The sequence below is a fragment of the Sebastes umbrosus genome, chromosome 2 (genome assembly GCF_015220745.1).
Source record: "Sebastes umbrosus isolate fSebUmb1 chromosome 2, fSebUmb1.pri, whole genome shotgun sequence".
NCBI lineage: Eukaryota > Metazoa > Chordata > Actinopteri > Perciformes > Sebastidae > Sebastes > Sebastes umbrosus.
Window position 1 is genome coordinate 10,443,592 of NC_051270.1, and position 23,150 is coordinate 10,466,741.

At 40.2% G+C, this 23,150-nt stretch overlaps 2 protein-coding genes across 9 annotated transcripts in view; both read left to right on the plus strand.

The window, feature by feature from the left end:
• Positions 1–8,830, plus strand: part of tent4b (terminal nucleotidyltransferase 4B) — a 28,611-nt gene extending 19,781 nt beyond the window's left edge. The window contains exons 4-12 of the mRNA XM_037749273.1: positions 1,225–1,345; positions 2,254–2,361; positions 3,705–3,833; positions 4,213–4,426; positions 4,532–4,658; positions 4,915–5,018; positions 5,182–5,399; positions 5,522–5,668; positions 6,498–8,830. Coding sequence (XP_037605201.1) covers positions 1,225–1,345; positions 2,254–2,361; positions 3,705–3,833; positions 4,213–4,426; positions 4,532–4,658; positions 4,915–5,018; positions 5,182–5,399; positions 5,522–5,668; positions 6,498–6,656 — 1,327 coding nt within the window. The 3' untranslated portion in view covers positions 6,657–8,830. The remainder of the gene's footprint in view (positions 1–1,224; positions 1,346–2,253; positions 2,362–3,704; positions 3,834–4,212; positions 4,427–4,531; positions 4,659–4,914; positions 5,019–5,181; positions 5,400–5,521; positions 5,669–6,497) is intronic.
• Positions 8,831–10,933: 2,103 nt separating this feature from the next.
• The window catches only part of adcy7 (adenylate cyclase 7), a 62,101-nt gene continuing 49,884 nt past the window's right edge, over positions 10,934–23,150 (plus strand). For 4 of the 8 annotated variants that reach the window (XM_037796818.1, XM_037796812.1, XM_037746133.1 and 1 more), the window contains exon 1: positions 10,934–11,078. The gene's annotated coding sequence lies outside the window, so the exon portion shown is untranslated. Of the gene's footprint in view, positions 11,079–20,239; positions 20,347–23,150 lie in introns of those variants that run through there. The other 4 variants (XM_037746147.1, XM_037746172.1, XM_037746154.1 and 1 more) reach the window with 3 other exon arrangements.

The window sequence follows — 23,150 nt, forward strand, 5'->3', positions numbered from 1 at the left end:
CTAGAGACTTAAACACATGCTTACTCTCTTTATCTTTGCCAAACTGTGACTGTAACTGTGAACTGGCCCCCTACCAAAAAATACTTAACTCTAGAAAGTCTAGCCAGCAAATCATTATTCGCTGTTTTGAAGATCAAGTGGTTTAGTAATTTTTTAGCGCTGCTGATCCTGGATCTTTTTTTTAAAGCTTAATTCTGAGACAGGAACCCGCCATGCCACACATACACAGAAATATACAACCGCCTACACACACACACACACAAATAACTGCCGGACACAGACACGCTGACCTGTCACCTGGATTAGTGCCCTCTTGACAACACTGAGCACTTTAATGGATCTAAACCGTTAGTGGATGCATGCATGTCAGTGGGGGATGTGTGTGAATGCATGTCTGTGTCTGTTCTGTTATTCTGGAAACAAACAAGTGTATTTGCCTGTATTTAAGTTACAATGTGCAGGTAATATACGCTGTGTGCATGTATGCTTGTGTTTGTGTGTGTGTCTTGTTTGTAGTGTGTAACATTCTGTATGTAGTGAACACATGGCACTGCTAAAATAGCACTCACACACGCTGGTCTGAACATTGCTCATCCACAAGAGGGAAGCATAAACACCACCTGTCAGCAGTAAGCTACCATGTGGAGGATATTTAAAAATGGCTGCTATAGGGTGTCCTTTTTGCCGTATTCAAGATCCGTTCCACCTCAAGAAAACCACCATTGTATATCGATCAGTTAAAGCGGTCTTGCATTACAGTACAATGGTAAAAGCTGAAACATAATGTAACCGTAGTAGCGCAAGTAGAGGGCAGTAATAAAGTCAGCGAAGTGACTCTAATGTCAGTTATGCAGCGCTCTTTATCAGAAGTTTGTTAACATTAGCCACCATAAACTGCTGGTCATAGCAGACCAAGTAACAGCAAAACCCCCAAGTGTGCTAAATTGAGCAAGGGTGTGCTTTTTGTTTGTAAAAGGAAGAGTGTTGTATCTCATTTCTAAAGTTCGATAGTCACATGCAGCTAGTTACAGACTGATCAGTACATCAGTTGTTGGTGGGAAGGTGTATTTTGTTAAAGGACCACAAGGGATTTCTTACAAAGTTTGGAGTAAACATTTTGTCATGCAAGATAGAGAGAAATGCCCCCAGTGCTGTTGTATGAGTTGCTTTTTAATGTTTCTATAGCGGACCTAAGTGATACCTGTCATGTCTCTCTTCCACCAGTGACATTGACTTGGTAGTTTTTGGGAAGTGGGAGACCCTCCCACTCTGGACGCTGGAAGAGGCTCTCCGGAAGAGGAACGTCGCAGACGAGAACTCCATCAAAGTTTTGGACAAAGCCACGGTAAGACCGCAACCACTCGCAAGTGTGCATTGTGTTTTAAATTTGTATGTCATTTTTCTTTGCCAAGGATTTATTAGTGGGTTTAATTTATCAGTCAGTGTTGCACCATGTAAATCCACAAGTAAAGCTGTCTGACATGTGGCAAATATGATTGATCATTGTTTCAGGCATTAATCAACATGATACTGCCTGTCATATTCAGGTCTCTGAAGTTATCAGTTAGGTTCACAAGCTGTAAATCATATCAACGCACTCTGATGTGACAGTTCCAAAACCCTGACTACACGGGTTAGCATACAGGCCTTGTATTCAGGCATGTGTGCAGACATGTGCACCCAGGGAAACGCCTCAAGTGTTTCACTGTAACATGCAAATTAATGTTGTAAATTTGTATTGGCCAGTGGCCAATGACAGACACAATATTGGTAGTGTTGTGTGCTTTGCTTTGGATCTCTTATGTCTTCCTGATCAAGTTTTTTTTAAACCACTCCCAACCTCATATCAGCGATCCGAGCTATTTGTAAACAGTTCATAGATTGGATTTTCTGTTAATCTGAGTTTATTTTATTTCAGGATTTAAAGGATTTGAATAAAGCTTTTTCCTTTGTGTTTCAACTTTCACTTTTGTTAGGGATTTTAAATATCAGATTAGTACTTTAAATCTTTGCTCAAGTAGTTTAATTAAGGATTAGATCAGAAAGTGTGGGTTTGTGTGTTATTGCATGTGTGTTTTTGTTTTCAGGTTTACAATAGACATAGAAGTACAATTATGGATGCCGGTTTATTTACAAGTGTCTTACAGCAGAATGTCAGTAAGGCGCTTGAGCCGATTGTTTGACTGTTGGGATTGTTTGATTGTTTCCTGTCCGACTGCCTCGGTAACAGCTCCGGTATCATGTGTGTTCCAGGTTCCCATCATAAAACTGACGGACTCCTTCACTGAAGTCAAAGTGGACATCAGCTTCAATGTGAAGAGCGGCGTAAAAGCTGCCCGGCTCATCAAGGAATTCAAAGAGGTACAGTTTGCAACACCTCGTTCACAAAATGTCTTTCCTGTATTCTTACGTTTTTCGTATATACTTGGAATACATAACCTTTATAATTTACACCTGTTAATATATAATTAACAGCCAGTGTTGTGGCTGTTTTGAAGTGTAAACATTGTTTGAGCGTTAGACAGGAAGGCAATCCAGGCACTCCAAAATACTAAAACAAATGGCAACGAGGAAGGAAATATATCAAAAAGCCTTTATTGTAGTGGCTAAATCATTAAAAAGCGAACATATTTCGAATACTGTAGGTCTTCGTCAGGGCTTAAAAACAAACAAACAGACAAAGCGGATGTGGCCTCACCTACCTTATATGGTATCAACAACCAATGGGAGGCAATCACATGATCACCATAGTATTACAAAATATTACAAAAATGTCACAAAGAAATAACACAGAAGCAAGTCATTTATGTTCATCATCAATGAAACTACTCCTACTTTTCAACGGAGGCTGCAAAACAAACATGGGAGCCTTTACTGAAAGAAGAAAAATATATATAAATATTTCTTATTTACAGAGAGCATGTAAAGTCTATATCTTCATTAGGACCAGGATACTTTAAGGCATCCAATCGATGGATCCAAAAAGTCTCCCTCTGGTATCGTTTTTGTAACCTGTCTTCCCTCCTGACCAACGGTCAAACGGTCATTGTTTGAGTGTTATTGCAGCTTGTTTGACTAAGACTCTACTTCATCATCGTCATGTGGAACGTTGTTGTTGCACTCATCGAGCTACTGGGACTCAAACAGTGAGTTCCTATAGAAACAGCGGAGGGAAAAAACGTAGATGCAAAGGTCAATTCAGTCCAAAGTTAAGCTTATAGAGCCCTGCTACTGGAGCACAGAGGTGGAAATGCTTTTCCCAAGCTCTGTGGGCTCAACAAATAGTAGTACTGGCTCTAAACCTGCCTTTGGCTATCCCACAAATTGTTCTTAAATCTCTATAGAAGCCTGAAATATTGTACCCTTCTTACAACATTAAAACACAATATAGTTATTATTTTAGTAGCTCATTTAGCTTATAACGGCACTTTTTAACAAACGTTCAACATCACAGGAGGTAATTTGATTAAAAAACATTGCTTAATGGAGATTTAATATCTTGTGTGACATAATAATTATTTCATAACCCACTTAAACTTGTAATATCAGAATAGGAATGTTTTGAAGTGGGCCCTTCCGTATATTACTGATCAGGATGACAGGGTGCTAAAAAATCCTGCACTTGTTATCCTCTAGAGTGTGCTGTTGGCATCAACAGCTCTTCCTCACCATGTCCAACACTGTGTCTGTATGTTGTCCTGCAGAAATACCCTGTGCTGCCTTACCTGGTCCTGGTGCTGAAGCAGTTCCTACTGCAGAGGGACCTCAATGAGGTTTTCACGGGGGGAATTGGCTCCTACAGTCTCTTCCTCATGGCTGTCAGCTTCCTGCAGGTCAGATACACTTGGTCATTGACGAGAGCTCTCTTAATGTTTTTATCAGTGTTTGTTTGTCTTGAATATTTTCTTTTCTTAATGACTTAACTATAAAAGACATTGGGCTTTATCAGAGAACTCTTTTACAGTTTTTTAGTTTTATTTTTATCCATCCCAATTGCTTTTTTTATGAAGGTATTTGCAATGGTGATTCTTGAACACCCGAATCAGAAATATATCCACAATTCTGAATAAAACACAGTCGGAGACAGCACTATATGCAGTATTCAGAGTAAACAATGTTAAGACTGTAATGTTATCTTAGCATCAAAAAAGTCTCAACGGTGACTTGTTAAACTCATTTGCAATATTTCCACTCTTACTGTGTATTTTCCAGCTTCACTACAGAGAGGACGTGTGCAGTCCCAACATCAACATCGGTGTTCTGCTCATTGAATTCTTTGAGCTCTACGGTCGCCACTTCAACTACCTGAAAACAGGCATCAGGATAAAAGACGGCGGTTGCTACGTTGCCAAAGACGAGGTTCAGAAGAACATGATGGACGGTTACAGGCCCTCCATGCTCTACATCGAGGACCCGCTGCAGCCAGGTAGGAACAGTGAACACAACAGGACAAAGGGTTTGGCATGGGGGAATGGCACGTTGTCAGGTTCTCGTATTTACACAAATTGACCATCTGTCTTGTGTCTAACAGATAACGACGTTGGTCGAAGTTCATACGGTGCCATGCAGGTGAAGCAGGCGTTTGACTATGCCTATGTGGTGCTCAGCCACGCGGTGTCACCCATCGCCAAGCACTATCCCAATAACGAGACCGAGAGGTAAGTTCTGAATTAGTTGTTGAGCGATCACAGCAACCCTCATAGCCAGTCAGTTTATTGTTGCAATATTCAGTAAAATACTGTCACTGTTTATGTTGTCAGTGATAAGATCGGAGCATTTCAGTTGTTGTTCTCGTCATGGTTGCCATTATTTTATCATACTGAAAATATCAAGTCATTGCCAGTAACATTTGCTATCCAACTGCTGTTTAAACAGTGGTTTAACAGGTGTACCTCCTTCTGTATCCCATCACAGCATACTTGGCCGAATAATCCGGGTAACACAGGAAGTGGATGAGTACAGGGATTGGATCCGAAAGAACTGGGGGAGCCCGTCTCAGAATGATCTGCCACTCAACAGTACGTTAATACCATTTCTTTTTTTTCCAAATTCATAAAACATTTCTTGAAGTTCTGTTGTTGACCTGGTATGGGCTGGACCTACAGTAGCAGGGCTCTATAAGCTTAACTCTGGACTGAGTTGACCTTTGTGTCTACATTTTTCTCTTCTCTCTTTCTATAGGAAATGACGTCGCACTGTTCGAGTCCCAGCAACTCGACGAGTGCAACAACAACGTTCCAGATGACGATGATGACGATGTCGTCGTAGTTCTACCGTCAGCTCCCCACAGCAAAACCTCCTCCAATTCCTCCTCTCCATCCCCCTCACTGCGCTCCTCTCCCTCCTCCTCTCCGCTGTCACCTTCTTCCACATCCTCAACCTCCAGCTCTAGTGATGCGGTCAGTCTTGCAGCCAGACACACACAGCCTTCGAATATTGTGCTATCTGTAGCACTTAGAGTAAAACTTCATGGTGCCATTTTTGTCATACTATTTTACTCTTTTGTCATTTTTTTCCCCAGGACTCTGATGGCACGCCGTGTAAGACAGCCAAGCAGCAGTCTGGCCGGGGCTCCAGTGCCCACATAGAAAAGTCTGCCGTCGTCAATAACAACAGAACGCAGAGCCACACTAACAGCACTCCATCTGGAAGCAACAAGGGAGGAAAGGTACACTCAGCTTTACCTTATTATGTACATATGCAACACATTATGCACCACAAGACTAAAGGGGAACTGCGCCCATTTTTTAAATTCATACATGTTATTCCTATGGTCTAAGACAGTCCAAAAAATATTAGTAAACATGAACAACTCTCTCCCAAATCCAAAAACTAGAGTGATAAAACTCAAATTTGTGATGTCATAGAGTATAAAGTGTGGAGCTGCCCCATAGACAATGAATGTGGAGAGATGTTATAGACGACACTGAGAGCACCCAGGGGAATGTTCTGAGTATACGGGTACATTTTCTGTTTCACAACTGACTAAACTACACTAGAATAAAGCTCATTTGGCGATAAAAAAAGAAAACAAACATTTTATGAGTCCACAAAATCAGTCTTCCATTCATCGATTATGGAGCAGCTCCAGACTTTATACCCGATGACATCACAAGTTTGGGACTTACTTCTCTGGTTTCTGGCTTTGAGAGAGAGTAGCTCATGTTCACACATATTAATTGAACTTTCCTCGGCCATTGAAATAACATATTGGAAGTCTTAATTTGGGCGGTGTTCCCCTTTTAAAAAAAGAAACTGTGCTGTTAAATGTGTATCACTGAACACACCATGTAAAAGTGAGTGTAAAATTAGCTAATTTTGGATAGCTGTAACACATTTTGTGGAATTTTCTTATGAAATATGCTTGATAAAGAGCTATTAAATTAAACTGTTTTATTATATTTCTCCACCATTACCATCCTACAGTATATTGTATTGAATAACCAAAGGGAAATCCTTCAGGAACTCAGATTTTCTTTTGCGTGTTCTTTCCCCAGGCCAGGATATCTCGTTCTCACCAAAAGAGCGGCCACCACGGGCAGCAGAGCTCCTCTTCCAGCGCCAAAAGTCATCAGAGCAACAAGCCACACCACCAGGGCAACAGCAAGAAGAGGAAAAATGTGCGAGACTCTACACAAGAGGACCTCTGCAGATAGGGGTGACCTTGCTTGCCTCCCCCCAAACCCCGCTCCCCGTCCTCGTCTGCAACTGACTGACTGTCCTGTCCCACTTCTGCTGCCAGACTCCAGCCTCGGGAGGTTGTTAGAAGTATTAAAGCATCTGCAGCATCTGTCCCTCTGTCAAGCTTTTTCAGGGTGACAAGCAACAATTTCTAGCAGGAAAAAAAAGAACAAAAAAAAGAAGAATTGTTATAGGAAATGGGGTTTAATTTCTTGAACCTGAACTGAAATCACAATGGATAAATGCTCATTTGCTTCCCAGTAGCTTCTTTTATGAAGTGGTTTTCCTTCCCACAGCCAGCATCTACACAACATGCCTCTTGCGCCTCCTGCTGTACAGGAATAGACAGGTCGGGTGTCTGGAATCTACTCTGGAGCAATACCTGGAACTGCTGGCTCGCTGGATGAAAAATTTTATCAAAAAAAAAGAAAAGAAGAAAAAAGCAAATGGCTGAAAATGTACAAAAACAAATATGTCTTGTTGGACAACAGACAAATATGTACACAGATTTTATTAAGATGGTAACTGACAAATGCAATCGGTAAGAGTGGGACATAACTTATGCATGAGATTTTTTTTTTTGTTGGTTGATTTTTCTGTTGGTTTAATCTGTTTTGTTATGTCTAAACAGGTTAAACAAAGATTTGTACAAAAAAACGCATAAGCAGAAAAATGTAAAAAAAAAAAAAAAAGATACAAGTAAGAAGAAAATGTTTCATATTACCTTTTTACAAGATATACCGATTGAAGACATGTAAACGTGCACATCTTGTGCCCTCAGTTTTTTGGCCAAATGCCGAGAGCTGGTTCGGGTCCCATTGCCAACATAAATCATCAGCATCTACTTTTACTCCTGGTTGCTCTCTGTGAGTGTGCTACAGTGTTAACATTTAGCCTTTTCAGTGAGCCGACGCTCACATACAGCCCTATAGATGACTGGATGGAGTCACCCAGCTCTCAATAGCACAGCCACAGCAGTGTAGAGGCTTTAAGGTTTAAATTAATAAGGGGTGGTAGTGGTTTTATCGAGAAATCCTTCACTTGAAACAAAAAAAATGTGTTAACAATACAACTGTGGGTGATGATCTGTTCCTTTTGGTAATTTGCCCACCGCAAAAATCATTTGTATTTGTTAAATGTATTTATTTTTTTATTAATTATATGAACATAGTATGGATAAATGTATTATTAACATTAGAGCCCATATCTTTGAGTCCTATATTTGAAGTTGCGGGGAAGGGTGGGGGTGAGAACAGTTTATGTTCAGGTACAGTACCAACTTTATTATTTCATTGGGTTTTTCTTTTTTCAGTGACAGTTGAGTGACCAAGTTACTTTGAAAACTTTTTGAGAGACCATTTTACAAGTCCTACGCTGAGAATTTTGTTTTAATATGTGGCTGGTCTACTTTAAAAGGGAGATGATTTTTATTTTATTTTATAAATCTATAGCAACAAATGCTTCTTCAAATGTCAACCCTTTCTCTCTCTCTCTGTCAATGCAGTACAACAACTAACCTGTAGATGGAGTCATTGCTCCTGGTCTGAATCCACAGAGTTTGGTGCTTGTATACTGCATTTTTGGATGGTTCATCATCATCTGCATTATTTTTGTGATTGACTTGATAATATTTCAAAACTGAATAGAAAATCTGCTTGCTGAAGGGAGTTACACACCAAAGCACACCACAATCCTTCTATTGTCTCTCTCCCAAATGTGACAGCAATCACCCACATTGACAACAAAACAAGTAGCCAGCAATAACAACCACCTTTCATGATGTATTATTACTCCCACAATGACAGCTGTAGCCACAGAATGGCATGCTCAGTGTTAAAGACAGTGAAGCACATTTGATAAGTCCATGCACTAATTTACAGCCTATTTTTGGTGATGAAAAGTTGAAAGTTTCTTGTCCTCCCCTCATCCATCCCTCTCTACAGTGTTACAGTTGCGGTTTTAAATGCAGTATGTAAGCGCTGGTTTTGTGGTAGACAAAACAAGGAGAATAAAGTTAGCCGTGCCATCTGAATGTCCACTGACCCATCTCTCTCTTCACTGCAGGAAACCTTCAAAACCCCAACTGTACTCATCTGAATTTCTCTGCAGCTATTACAATTCATGCAATAAAAACAGTACAATTAAAAAACCACGTGTTGAGACTTGCCTTGCCTTTTCTGACTTGTATCTCTCTGCTAGAGTATTAATAGTTTAATGTAAAGAACAAAACAAGTAGACAGCAATAACAACCACCTTTTCATGATGTATTACTACTCCCACAATGACAGCTGTAGCTACAGAATGGCATGCGCAGTGTTAAAAAACAGTGAAGACCCTCTCTCAGTGCTACATTTGCGGTTTAAATGCAGTATGTAAGTGCTGGTTTTGTGGTAGACAAAACAAGGAGAATAAAGTTAACCGTGCCATCTGAATGTCCACTGACCCATCTCTCTTTTCACTGCAGGAAACCTTCAAAACCCCCAACACATATACATAAATACATAAATGTGTATAAATGTACACATGCATCCAGAAACGGATGTATACATACATACATATATTTATACCCTTCTACTTATAGGAATAATATCCTAAAAAAATGTGTTTTCAGAAGTTTTTTAAAAGTGGATACAGAGTGAGATGATCGTATCTCTATAGGAAGTGTATTCCTATAGAACAGTACAATTAAAACCACGTGTTTTCTGACTTTTATCTCTCTGCTTAATGAGTGTTAATAGTTTAATGTACAGTGCGCCTATTATGATGTCATTTCATAGAACGCTGGTAGGCGCGCGTGAGATAGATGGAGGAGGGGCCTCTTCACTCGGAGCAGCGCGCGGGGACTAGTGATGGGAATTCCGGCTCTTTGTAGTGATCCAGATCATTTGGCTCAGCTCACCAAGAAGAGCCGGCTCTTTCGGCTCCCAAACGGCTCTTCGTTTGACCACTTCTGCCTTTTATAATTCAGCCAAATTTAGCTTTAGCTGTTTTGACCTATGATTAGTATGTGTGGACATATATCACTTAAATTATTCAATTTAATTATACTAAACCTTATAATTTCCAGAATACCATCATTTGACATGCTGCTTTGTTTCCGACCGTCACTCATCTTGTCTGCTATTCGCGCACCGCACTCCTCTCTCTTTTTCTCTCTTCCTCTCCCTCCTGCTCTGTACCTGTAGACCGTCAGCGCGCCGCGCACCTCCGCCCCTCTGCCCCTCCCTGCTTGATGGCATGATCCTTGTCTGTCATCACCTGATTAGTCACACGGACGTCATTAACACAACATTCAGTCACAGTCAGTGCATGGAGTGCATGTAGCGCGGAGAAGATCATCATATCATTCTGCCTTGAATTAATTAAAGGGAATGTTTATAACTTTTTACGCGTATAAATCTACCGGGTCAGTTTCCAATGCGCGCCCGCATATGCGCACTCGCGTGTGGCTACGCTGTTCAGACAAAACTCCAACACAAACTACACGGAAGCACCAAAACCTCAAAGTTCTATCTTGTGAAGCCCGTCCGTTTATCAGTGTTGGCCGCAGTCGTAGTACGCGGGGGAGACCGTAGCTTTGGTCTCCAGGGCCGGAGTCTCTGCTGTAATCTGCTCCTCTGCCTTCTTGCCTTCACTCAAACACCGCACGCATTCTCGCTGTCTTGCTCCACCTCTACACCTGCATGCGCGCTCACCAAACACTGCAGAAGAGTTAGTTTAGCTCTGAGAATATCTAGTGAATGTACAGTGGACGTTTGTGAAGAAATAAATGATGCAGCTCCTCCAGACCAACAGAGGTTTCCAGTGTCTTGTGAAGTGACGGGGCTCCGCAGTGAAAAACGTCATCATCTCCGACCGGGTGCCGGTGTCTCCCTCCGGCTGCGGTCGGAGACGATAACATTTCTCTTCCTGCTTCAGCCTCTGGGGCTGAAGCAGGAAAAGCCAACACTAGGATCAGCAGTGATTCATGGAGAGACCTCCGTCTGGTCAGCTAATATTACTGCCAAGCAGATGAAATATAGAGTGATATTGTGGTTTTAGCTGTCGTGTGTCGCCTCACTGTGTTTAGCGATGCTCGTTCATGTCTATTTAGAGCGAGCAAAGCGCGAGCCCGACGCTGACTTTCGTTGACTTCACGGCCACAGGTGTCGCTGTTAACAAGCATTTCTGATTCTTACAAACAGTCCCTTTGAATCAAGAAAAAAAAAAAAAAAAATTGGGGTCTCTCTTTGGGGTTAAAAGAGTCGGCTCGTTTAACCGGCTCGTTCTTGACCGACACATCACTAGCGTGGACCACAACACGCTCCTCAGCCTCTACCTCTCTCACCTCTCTACAATACCTACCTAACAGTCAACTATGTAGATTTATCTCCCGGGACATTACTTAAACCTGTCAGGTAAGACACTAAACCTTCATTTAATAGACCATAATGTCTCCTTGTGAAAGCTTACATGTGGCTGTTAACCACACCGCTCACAAGGAGACATTAATTGTTGCTTCGCTTAAACAAAAAAACAGTTAAAAGACGGTTTTATGTCAAAAAAGTTGTCACCTCTGTGAAGAAATTTATGTTTTAGCTTCGAAGCTTCGAAGGTTAAACTACTGTGCACGTTTAGCTTGAGTTTAGAGTTATACATGTTGACTATTTTCTGTTTTTTTGTGTGTGTGTCGCCTTTTCCACCTGGCTACTCTTGTCATCGTGTAGTGTTGATGTTGAATTTGGTGCATTTCTTTCTTTGGTTTATACACTGAAAAGTCTACCAGTCATCTTTTTGTGTTGTCTTTTGTCAGTGACTTAATGTTCCTCCAACTAACCCCAAAAATAAAGTCAGGACAGGAAATGTTTTTACAAGTCTGCAGAAATGCATAGGTTTGTCCTCCCCTATATGTAATGTTATATTGTGTATTTATTACAAGTGGATGTCTGCTTATTGAAATATAGATTATCCCTTGATGGAGCAGAACAATGCTGGTGTTCAGTGCATCAATCCAAATATGTTGAGATTTTCTTTTTATACACTCACATTGCAGTGAAAAAGTCATCTTTTTTGTGTTGTCTTTTGTCAGTGACTTGATGTTCCTCCAACTAACCCCAAAATGAAATCAGGACAGGAAATGTTTTTCAGAAGTATGCAGAAGTGCTTCTGTCTGTGCTGTCTTAAGATGCAAACTGTAAAGAGTTTATCTTCTCATATCTCTTCCTGGAACATCATGCTCATGGTCTTAGCAGGACTGCCTGAGTCACTCTCATTTGTAAAAAAAATACCACATAAAACAAGATATTTTGAACAATAGAAATGACATAAAAGGCTGTAAAAGATTCCTGTTTTACTTTGAATGAACTTTGAAGCTCTATCACCTTAAATTTGATGAGGAGGAGTTAGTTGTTCGCTGTGGCTCAAATAGGTCTATCCTCCTGGGAACCGAGTTAAAAAAAGTGTCTTCCAATTACTTTTTTGTGATTTCCTTCCTATTTAGGGTTAAAAGAAAATCTTAACAATTTAGGCTTGCTAAACTTTATTTGTATTGTCCACTGTAGTGGACTAAAGGACTATTTCAGTGTGAAAAGACTAAAAAAATGAACAGATTATGGTTGTAGAGTGATAATAAACCAAGAATACATTCAAATTGATTAAAAAAAACACATGCCATATCACTGGAAAGACTTGGATGTCCTCTTTACAAGACACCAGGGGTTGATAGAGTAGGTCAAAAGAGTAAGAGGATATGCATGTGGACAAAATGTCCACTACAGAGGACACATGTCAATGGGCCGGGTCTCAGGAGGATATATGAGCTGAAATCAGTCAGTAAATTAGTTTTCCCCTCCTGTCTTAACTCACCGGTTTGTCCTACCCTATGTAACGTTATATTGTGCATTCATCACAAGTGTATTTCTGCTTATTGAAATATGGATTATCCCTTGATTGAGCAGAACAATGCTGGTGTTCAGTGTAATCCATCCAAATATGATGAAGATTTCTTCGGTTTATACACTCACATTGCAGTGAAAAGTCATCTTTTTAGTGTTGTCTTTTGTCAGTGACTTGATGTTCCTCCAACTAACCCCAAAATAAAGTCAGGACAGGAAATGTTTTTTTACAAGTATGCAGAAGTGCTTCTCTCTGTGCTGTCTTAAGATGCTAACTTGAAAGAGTTTATCTTTTCATATCTCTTCCTGGAACAGTATGCTCATGGTCTTATAGCAGGACTAGCACCTCTGCCTCTCATTTGTAAGAACACTACCACATAAAATAAGATATTTTGAGCAGTAGAAATGACATAGGGCTATAAAAGATTCCTGTTGTACTGCAGCTGGTACATCACTGGTCTTTCCTTCAGTCATTTCTTCACAGACAGCTTTATTAAACAAGGGGAGTTAAAGCATACACAACTTCATTCTCCAATAAAACAGGGTTGAATTGAATTTCGTTTTCACAGCACTGAATAATTACTTTGGATAATCCAGAGACCTCACTGTCAGCTGTCCCGAATACCATTTTTTGAGAAATATTCAAAGGTATTCGAAGCTTCGAAAATTGGGATTAACGACCGGTGCTCTTCCTGGGGGCTTGGATTATTCATTATTTCATAGGCTATTTGGGGATTTTTACATTATTATTATATACTTATATACAGTATAAACAAAAAAAGCCCAAAGCATTTGGATACTGATGTTGAGGTTGAATACCATGGCAACGGTCGAAGCTTCGAAGCATCCGGGTCAGCCCTACTGCCAACATCTTTCATTGGAGCTACTGTCTATTGAAGAAACAGTCCTGAATTGGTTGATATATAGTTTGTTATTATATGTCAGGAAAGCACAGTGGCTGTTGAGAGTCATCGTTTTATGGCTAGCTCGAAGCATCATGGGCTTATTTGGTTGTTGTGGAGGAGAGAGCATGACTGTTTTCTAAATTGACAACACTGGCGCTTAAGGTCAGTGTCCCAGCAGTGTCCAACATTTTTCATGCGTGTAATGTTGCAGGCTAGTTGATTTCACCAATGTGAATGCAGAAATTCAAACAACTGACATAATGTTAGGAGCAGAGATTATAATGGCTGGATTTTGCTGAGCAACCATACATTGTCTGTGTTTACATGCAAACAAATTATACTTGAATTATTAATAGATAATAGTTTAATATTCTGCAAATCAACTGATTACTCGACTGATCGTTGCAGCTCTATAAAATGTAATAATCTGGGGGATAATATGTAAATATTCTCCCTAGTCAATGTGGGTATTTCACTCCACGTTTAAACACCAGCCATAATTCTTCCATGCAATTCCTTGGCGGTAACGGGTTGTTAAGTGGACTTTTCCTGATATCATCATGTAGTTTAAACACTGGATGAAAGGAAGTCTTGAGGTTTCTCTTAGAGGCAACAAGAGATTGCTTGGCTGCACAAATGTCACTGGAGAATGCAGTCCTGCTGATTAATGCTGTTTGCTGAAGCTTAATAGCTATTGCTGTTTGTACTGTGAACTAAAATCCTTGTTTCATGTTTGCAAAGAATGAAAAATGTGTAAACCCCTGGGATTAGATGATACATGTTTTCCTGCCACTACAATGCTGTGTACAATAGATACGCGTATGTGTCCATAGTGTCACCATCTGCTCAAGGATGACACACATGGTGGTGTGTGTGTGTGTGTGGGGTGTTTATCATTTGGATGATTACATCACAAATCCCTTTGTCAGTCCTGCCCTACTAAACGGAGTTAGCTTATGGGGTCACCAGTAGCTGGTTTTCTGTGATGAGGACAGAGCTTCATCACTTTCGTTATCTAGCCAGCAGCAAAAGTTAAAGTCAAATATACGTAAATAGTGACTGGTTTGTCACAAATGACTCTGAGAAACAAAAAAAAAAGCAATGCATAGGGTTAAAAATCAAGTGAGAGCGCAAACAGGGCATTGATCTCGGGGTATGGAGCTCATTTGTTTGAGTATAATAGACCACAGAGCGGCACTACAGTAGGCTGGGGTTAAATTCTTGGTCATGGATCAGTGGATCAATGTACTGCTGCGATGCCTAGGACCTTTCATAGAAAAGCTGCCATCTAGATTGTGACTCGTACATTGGCATTTGCCATTGGTGTGCATCATCCATTGTAATGCTACGATGTATCTCATTTGGGAAATGATGGGAAGCATGTTGTGATTGTGCATGTTATTAGATTAATTTTACAGTTTGATGGATCTGGACAGGGACCGTCTGTTGAGGGTTGTGCAGCACAGACACATGCGCACACACAAATAATAAACCCTGGAACAGATCTGTACTGTTACGCCAGAGTCTGCTGTCCTCATCGTTGTTTTGTGACGAGTTAATAACCAGTGGTAGAGTTGTTTTGTGTTCTTTCTTTTTCCTCTGTCATGCGGCCTCAGCTGACCAAGTAGACAGCGTAAAACAGTGGTTCCCAGAATGAGGTTTTAGGACTTTCAAGGGTCTGTCAATGGAGTGGTGCAGGGATGACGTATTGTTGTGGGACAACCTGGAAGTTAGATCGCCCTGGGTTCCCTTTTACAAAAATGTTTCCATTGGGTTTTGGATTATTGCAGAAAATAAGCTCTGTGGCAAACAAAAGTTTATGATACTTACACGTTTTGTTCAGCAACATAATCTCCACAAATGAACACCACTTTTAAGATTTTTGAAGCATAAATGCAATCGCCAGAAGTAAAAAGCTAACATTAGGCTATAAACGAACTACACCACGGTTGCATGAGTGCAAGTATACACAACGAGGCTGTAAAGGCAGACAAATTGGCATGATGACGTTTTGTAGTCTCATTTAGCCGCTTGTTAGCAACCGCCTTTTTTAAGACATGTAAAAGCTTCAAAATTCACGAGTGGGATATTTATTGAGGCATCTAATCAAAAACCCATTCAAAAACCGAAGTGCTAAAATGCTAACTCATTTCTGGGTTTTAGGACTCATTCCTGCACCAAGGGTTGTCCAACATTGAGCATTTATTTTTAGAGAATCTTTAATTTTCCGATTACATATTAACTGCCTGCACTGTCTGTTATGTCACATCCATAGTGAAAAACGGTGTTGCATTTGGAGTCCCTGGGACAAAATGAATCAGATCATTTAGGCGTCATTATCATCCGTCTATATCCTTTGGTGCACTGTTGATCTGACAAGCTTTTGGCCATGGTTTATGAATAACAGGCTTTTTTGTTCTCAACTAATAATATTTGGTCTCTTTAGTTTGACCCCTCCTTAGTTTTGTTGTACAAAACAAAACCATTAGTGGTCATATTTTGTCATTTTTGTACATCACCACTGGTGCTATGAGAGTGCTGCTGACTTGTGTGGCTTACCTAAACACACACACATACACAAATCTTCTAACACATACGCATTCAGTACAGACAGTCTCGGTCTGTGCTTGGCAATGACAGTGACCTTGACAGGAAATATGGGGAACCTCTACAGGAAACGTGTATGTGACTTCTCGCATTTTTTTCTTTAGAAGTAGGGTTGACACCGTCTGTCAGGCAGACGCACCCGCGCTCTCTTCTTGTACCGCTTTCATTATCTTTCTTTCTATCTATCTTTTTTTGTTACTTAGGTTAGAATAATACTTTCTGTTATAATAAAAGTTATTCATAAAGAATAACAGAAAAATATCAGGCAGTATCTGATTTGTGCAGTAATAATGCAGTAAACCCCACCCACCTCCCAAACAGCATAATTTTCTAAGAATTACTTTGTGAAAGATTATAACACATGTGCTTCAGAGTGTAGGGGAAAGGTGTGTGTCAGAATAAACCTACCTATTTCTGTGTCAGTAGAGACATGGCATCCAGCTCTGTCTTCTCTAAACACACACAGAGGCAGGATTGCTCACATAATAGGCATTTTCTGTTGTAATTAGACTCCATGATGTTTTCCAAATGCTTCTAGCCACTCATAAAGCTGATGATTTCACCCATTTCTCCCCTCTCTCCCATCGTCTCTCTCTTTGTCTCTCATCTTTCATCCTCACTTTCTCTCATCCACTTTTCGAGCAGCCTCTCTGCTCTCTCTCTCTCTGTCTCTCTCCTCCTCAGGCTCGAAATGAGTTTGGTTCCTCTTGGTGGACAGTGTGCTAATCCCTGAACACTCACAGGGGACTAATCGGACTCATTAACTCAGACTCTGGTGCTTCCAGCCAGAGATCAGCACTAATCCTTCCACAGCACAGCCTTTGACATGCATGTTAGAAATACTCTTTCTCTTTTCCTGTGCTGCTTTTTCAATGCAAATTAAGAGAGACATCTAACTTAACAGAAAAAACAATGTTGTGTAGGGCTGCACAATTAATCAAGTATTAATCGCGATCACAATTTTAGCTTCCCACAATTAATTGAACATGATCGCCTGCAATATTGACGTTTAAAATGTGCTGCTCAGAAAACTCTGCTGCATATCAGGTCAAGCGCTTCCTAAACTAACAGCTAGCGACCAGCCGGTGATCAAGATGTTTTGCCTTCACTTTTGGGTATAGATACTATCTATACAACCAATGTGTTTATGATTAAATTGAGAGCATAAAATTGTTTATCTAGATCTCAATGATGCTAGTTTTGCTCTGGAAAGGCACCAGATTGAAGCATTTAACTTTAAAATGTATCTAACAAAAGGGTACGGTAAATATTTCTTTATTTTTTCATATTGCAATATATATAGCAGAAAAAATATGTTACAATGTCAGTTTTTACAACATTGTGCAACCCTAATTTGTAGATTAGCAGGAATGTAGCACAGCATGGAAGGGAAAGCAGTGACTTTATCTTAAAGTGAAAGTGCAAGAATATTATGTTGTCGCTAAAATGAATGAATGAATAATTGTGATAAATAATCTTGATATCAATATTAATCAAAATAATCATGACTATCATTTTGGCCATAATCGTGCAGCCCTAATGTTGCTTGTACAGAGTGATTTTGCGATGCCGTTGTTGAGTTGTATAAGGAGACACAGAGGTCCACTTTTAGCTTCAAACATCACCTCAAATTTATTTCTGACACAATGTAATCATAATTCATTTTTGACAACACGTGTCACGTTTTTAACATGCATACAGGTGTGAGATCAGAGCAAAAACATTGGTCATCAGATCATCTGTCAGTGATTCATTTCCACCAAAATGTCTGGATTGTTTTTGCAGTGCTTAAGCTTGTTTGATCTATTTAAAGTGAGCCAAACCTCAGGTCAATACCTACTGGTCTGTGCGTGTGAGGCTAGGGTGTAGGGCGGAGATGACCTTTACTTGGGTGATGCCTCTCTCCATCTCTCTACATCTCTCACTCCCAGGATTTCCCTCATATTGTGCTGTGAAATCGTAGGAAGCTTCCCCACTGTAGGAAAATAAGGAATACGAGCAGGACGCCACTGGGAGCGGGCTCTCTAAAGTCACTCAAAGTTCAAAGGTTTCTGTCATTGACGTCATCAAATCTGCGGGAGACTCAATCTCACTGTTTTAACTGTCCAATGGAATCTGTGAGCAGACTTTTTCTTATTTTTCTTCATGTTGAATGCTTATTTTTCTAGCTTTAACCTCTTGACAGTTTGAAAGACAAGACTCTTTGTCAGTTTGCAACCATGCAAAATCATGCTGCTAAAATCAGTAACTTAAACTTAAAGAATCATAAACATAAAATCATAGCTGACTGTGGAAAAAAGACTTCACACGTTCCCCATTGTCAGTACCATCCTAAAGCCCTATAAACTAGTCAGATAGATAACAAGCCATGTTGCAGTAAAATCAAATTTCTACAAATGTCTAAATTGAAAACAAATGTATAATAGCAAAAACAATTGATTGCATGAGTATTCTCCTCCTAATATAACACACAAATCATCATTTGTGCAGCCAATACAAAGACATTCCCTGTTTGAAATGAAGGTGTTACAAATGGCTTTATCTGTGTCTGGAGGATGCAACACCTGGTTATTAATTTTCTATTTAACGCATTGTGACAGAAATCTATTACACAATTTTTGAAAGGCACCGATTAACAAAAGTATATACAACATTTCCAAGGAACTGACTATCCCTTGGGGCAATAGTGACTCAGTGGTTAGCATTCATTTCTGTGGAGTTTCGATCTTATTACCGTGTCTGGGGTTATTTCGAGTGCATGTTGGCTGGGTCAAGTGGAAACTTGAATATATTGTTATTGCTCTTTCACATTAAAATAAAAGAGAGCACTGCTTTCAGATTAGGGTTGCACAATTTGAAAAAAACTGACATTGTAATATATTTTTTCTGCTATATATAATGCAATATGAAAAAATACAGGAATATTTACCCTACCCTTTTGTTAGCTACATTTTAAAAGTGAAATGCTTCAATCTGGTGCACTTCGAGAGCAAAATTAGCAACATTAACATCTAGATAAACAATTTTATGATCTCAATTTAATCATACACTCATTGGTTGTATAGATAATATCTATACCCAAAAGTGAAGCCAAAACATCTCGATCACCTGGCTGGTGACTGGCTGTTAGTTTAGGAAGCGCTTGATTTGATATGCAGCAGAGTTTTCTATGAGCAGAACGCACATTTTAAACGTCAATATCACAGGCGATCATGTTCAATTAATTATGGGAAGCTAAAATCGTCATCGTGATTAATATTTGATTAATTGTGCAGCCCTAAGTTGCATCTATAGTGACATTGTTTTTCATCTTTTTAGATTTTTCATGCTACAATAACTGGTAGCACTATAGCACCTTGTTTGTATACAAAGTTGAGATATTAATTATGTATTGTGTTTTCATCCTATATTCTATTGACACCATCTAACCTCTAATTTTCAGTCACACTTGTTCGAGACTGCTAATGTATCTTGCTCAGGAAAGCTCTTGAGGGGCCATAAAAGGCCGTGCCCTCTTTTACTTCTACTGTTTGGAGAGGATCAGTGGCGCTGAGATGGGATGCTCTGGAGTGCCATTAGAGAAATGCCTCTTCACCCTATTGTCTGTTAAATTGTTCCATTTCCTGGGCACCTTCCCCGCCCACAGCCCCTTTTGTGAAAACACTAATTACAATCTGCCTTCAGCAGTTTGGCGAGAAAATGTTTTTCAATGTAGGCACACACTCGATGTGAATCATTTATTTATAACCAAAAAGATCAAATCCATCACACATTCAGATCCTAAATCTTGAATAATATGCCTATAATGCACTGGGATGAGATAAAGTGTTGGCCGCAAAATGAATTGGTTCTCATGGGATACATATGAAGTAATCTTGTGCGGCTTGCTTGTAGATTGAACGCTGTGTCGAATGTTGAAATACCCCGCAGCCAGCGTGAGCTGAGGCATGCCTCCTGTGAATGTTCGCTTTGAGTGTGGATGGTGCAGATGTGTGGGTGTCGTGCTGTCTCTCTTTCCCCCCCCCATTTCAATTTCAGTGTTTTTTTGTGCTTGCTGTGGTTCAAGGACATTATGTAATGCTTATGAGAGCATCCCATCTGGAGAAGTGCCATTGAGACGCGGAGTTTGCAGAACTCACTTTAGAACTGAAAAACAGCTTACCTGTGAAAGACATTAGTAACTGAGGACACTAAATGAAAAGAGGAATTTGCAGTACAGCAGGTAAACAGCTCTCAGGCACGAAGAATCTCTGTGATTACTCATTTTGATGGATTTTTTGGTGAGTCTTCATTTTTAATTAATAATACTGAATAAGTATTTAGTTGGTACACACACAGCGGTCTGCACTTGATGCTTGGATGCTATTTTGTGTCTGTATTGTATGAGAATGTGCATTCACTCTTTCAGAAATGTGTATAGTGTTTGCATGTCACAGGGAGGCTTGCGGCACTTTGCTGCTTCAACAAGCCACTCATTGTGCTCGGCCGGTTAATGAATGATTAGCCAGGATTGGCTCTCTGGTAGATGACCTATCTAATGAATACAGTGGAGACCCTGAGATAAAAAGGGGGATATGCAACCGGATAGAGGCTGGACGGCACAATTCAAACTGCCCGAACCGATCGTAAGGATCGTTATCGGGGGTTGAGTCCGGCATATTTTGATGGATCAGTGTTGACTAAAATAAAGCCGATTGAAATCTGATTCTTTCTTCACTGGACTTTACTAGGTTTCATCAACATCCGTCTGCTAGCTTTACAGCACTGCTCTCCATAATGACAGCTGGGTTTATGAGATGGTGTGGCAGTCGTCAAGCAAGTGTTGTAGAGAGGGCCGCAACTATAGCTTGGTTAGCTGTGATTTTTCAGTCCACGGGGACCGCCCCGAATATGGCCGCCAAAGGGTTGGGATCAATAACTGTGCCACATATATTTTAAAGGGTATTAGAATGTTTTAAAACCTCAGGACAAAAACATACGGCTGTGGGTGTACAAGTACGCCAGCATCCGAAGCAATTCTCATCTACTCCTGAAAAGAATTTTGCGGATTTGTTTCTCAAATGGAGCCTGTCAAGTACTTTAAACTCTATTAGCCTGTATCTGATTCATATTTGATGAGGAATTAACTAGACCGATTGACAACTGCCAAGATATGTCTGATATTTTTGCTATAAAGCATCATAGAGAGGTTAAACAAAAGCATATGTGCAGTTTCCTGGCGTCAACCTAATACGATTTATGGAAGAATCACTGTCTAACCTGTTGCACTATTTATACTGCATCCGCAATATGGAGAAAAATACATGAATTTAGCACAGTATCATCCTGGTTGATGAGAATTTGGCACTGCAGTAGTGGTGATATATGGTAGAGATTTCTTGAATTGCTTCTTTGAGGAGGATCTTAAACAATGTCGTGCCATTTACCCCCAGATGCTACAGTTCCACATCATAGTCCTGTTGTTTTTGTAGAATCAGCATTGAAGTGTAGACCTGCACACACTGATCACAGGGAGATAACAGCGGCGTGAGTGACATTTACAAGTACAACTTAGTTTGATTAATGGTAATCATTTAATTTAATAAATTATAATGAAATTAATCACTTCTTCATTTTGCTGAGGCGTCCTCCTGTTGACCTTGCCATGGCACCAACTGCCTTTAAAAGATCCGGTTTCTGTTGCTGCGCCACCCAGCGTGCACACTCACTGCGTCCTTTGTGAGGCTGTCACACGGGCTACTGCTGTCACCATTTGGATGCAGTGGTCCAGTGGAGCGACCCAAAGCTTTAGGCTCAGATGTCGTATAGTTAAAAGGATGCTATTACATTCATTAATGATGGCTAGCTAGCCGATACCGTGATGTTATCCTGTCTTACAGTTGATACAAGAATTACACAAAAATGTTTTTTCTGAGCAGAAATGGTTTGTGTTATGTACTCGGGCTACATCCCTCTCATTTTGTCAGTATATGAGAAGAGGATTTCACTTTTACAGCCTTTAAGAGACACTTACTGCTCATTACAAGGGCAGAAACCATGTGCCCATAATCAATAATAAATATTTGGTTCTTATCTGTATCTGTGCTTATCTATCCCAACTAGATCACTGTTTGCCCTGACATAACTTAAAGTCAGTGGTTGCTTTCATAACAGCATCCATCTGTGACTAATTGTGCAGCGGCTGCAGGTTCCCTTTTTATGAAGCTGGCCTTGCTGTGTTGTTAGGGAAATGAGTCACAGTCGCTAAGGAAGTGAGACGGTGTGCGGTCGACTGCATGTCACAGTACGGCTGGCCTTCACTCGAGAGCTCTCTGAGCATTGAAAACCCGTGAGCTTGTTTGACGTTAGCGCTCTGTAGAAATGCATTCAGATTTGGAGAAATTAAGAAAGGCACAGAGAGAGAGGAAAGTAGAAAGGTGAAATGTGCAAAAAGAGTGGGAGGGATAAAATCGTTTTCACTTACAGTATTCTGAAACTTCCTGTCTTAAAACATGGTGCAATCTGCTACAGATCAATTAGCAGTCAGACACACGCACACGTCTGCAACACGTTGGCAGAGGCTGCTTAGACATGCTACATTTTAGGACTGCAATTAACGACTATTTTCATTGTTGATTCATCTGTTGATTATTTTCTCAATTAATCGATTCGTTTTTTGGTCTATAAAATGTCAGGAAATGGTGAAAAATGTCCAAGATGACGTCCTCAAAGGTCGTGTTTTGTCCATAACTCAAAGATATTCAGTTTACCGTCATAGAGCAGTTAGAAAAACAGAAAATATTTACATTTAAGAAGCTGGAAACAGAGAATTTTTCCTTTTTTTCCCTTTAAGAAATACTCTATTAATCGATTGTCAAAGTAGTTGGCAATTAATTTAATAGTTGACAACTAAGTGATTAATCTGTTAATTGTTGCAGCTGTACTACATTTTACAGTTTGTAACACATGTACAATGAAAATCAGCTACTTCTTCTTCCTCGTGTCCAGCCATCTTCTATATCACGTCTTCCTAGCGGTTGGCGCTGGCGAGCGCAGCAGCATTTGGTTCGGCCAGGTCATCTTTGGTACATTGTGGAGCTTGGCT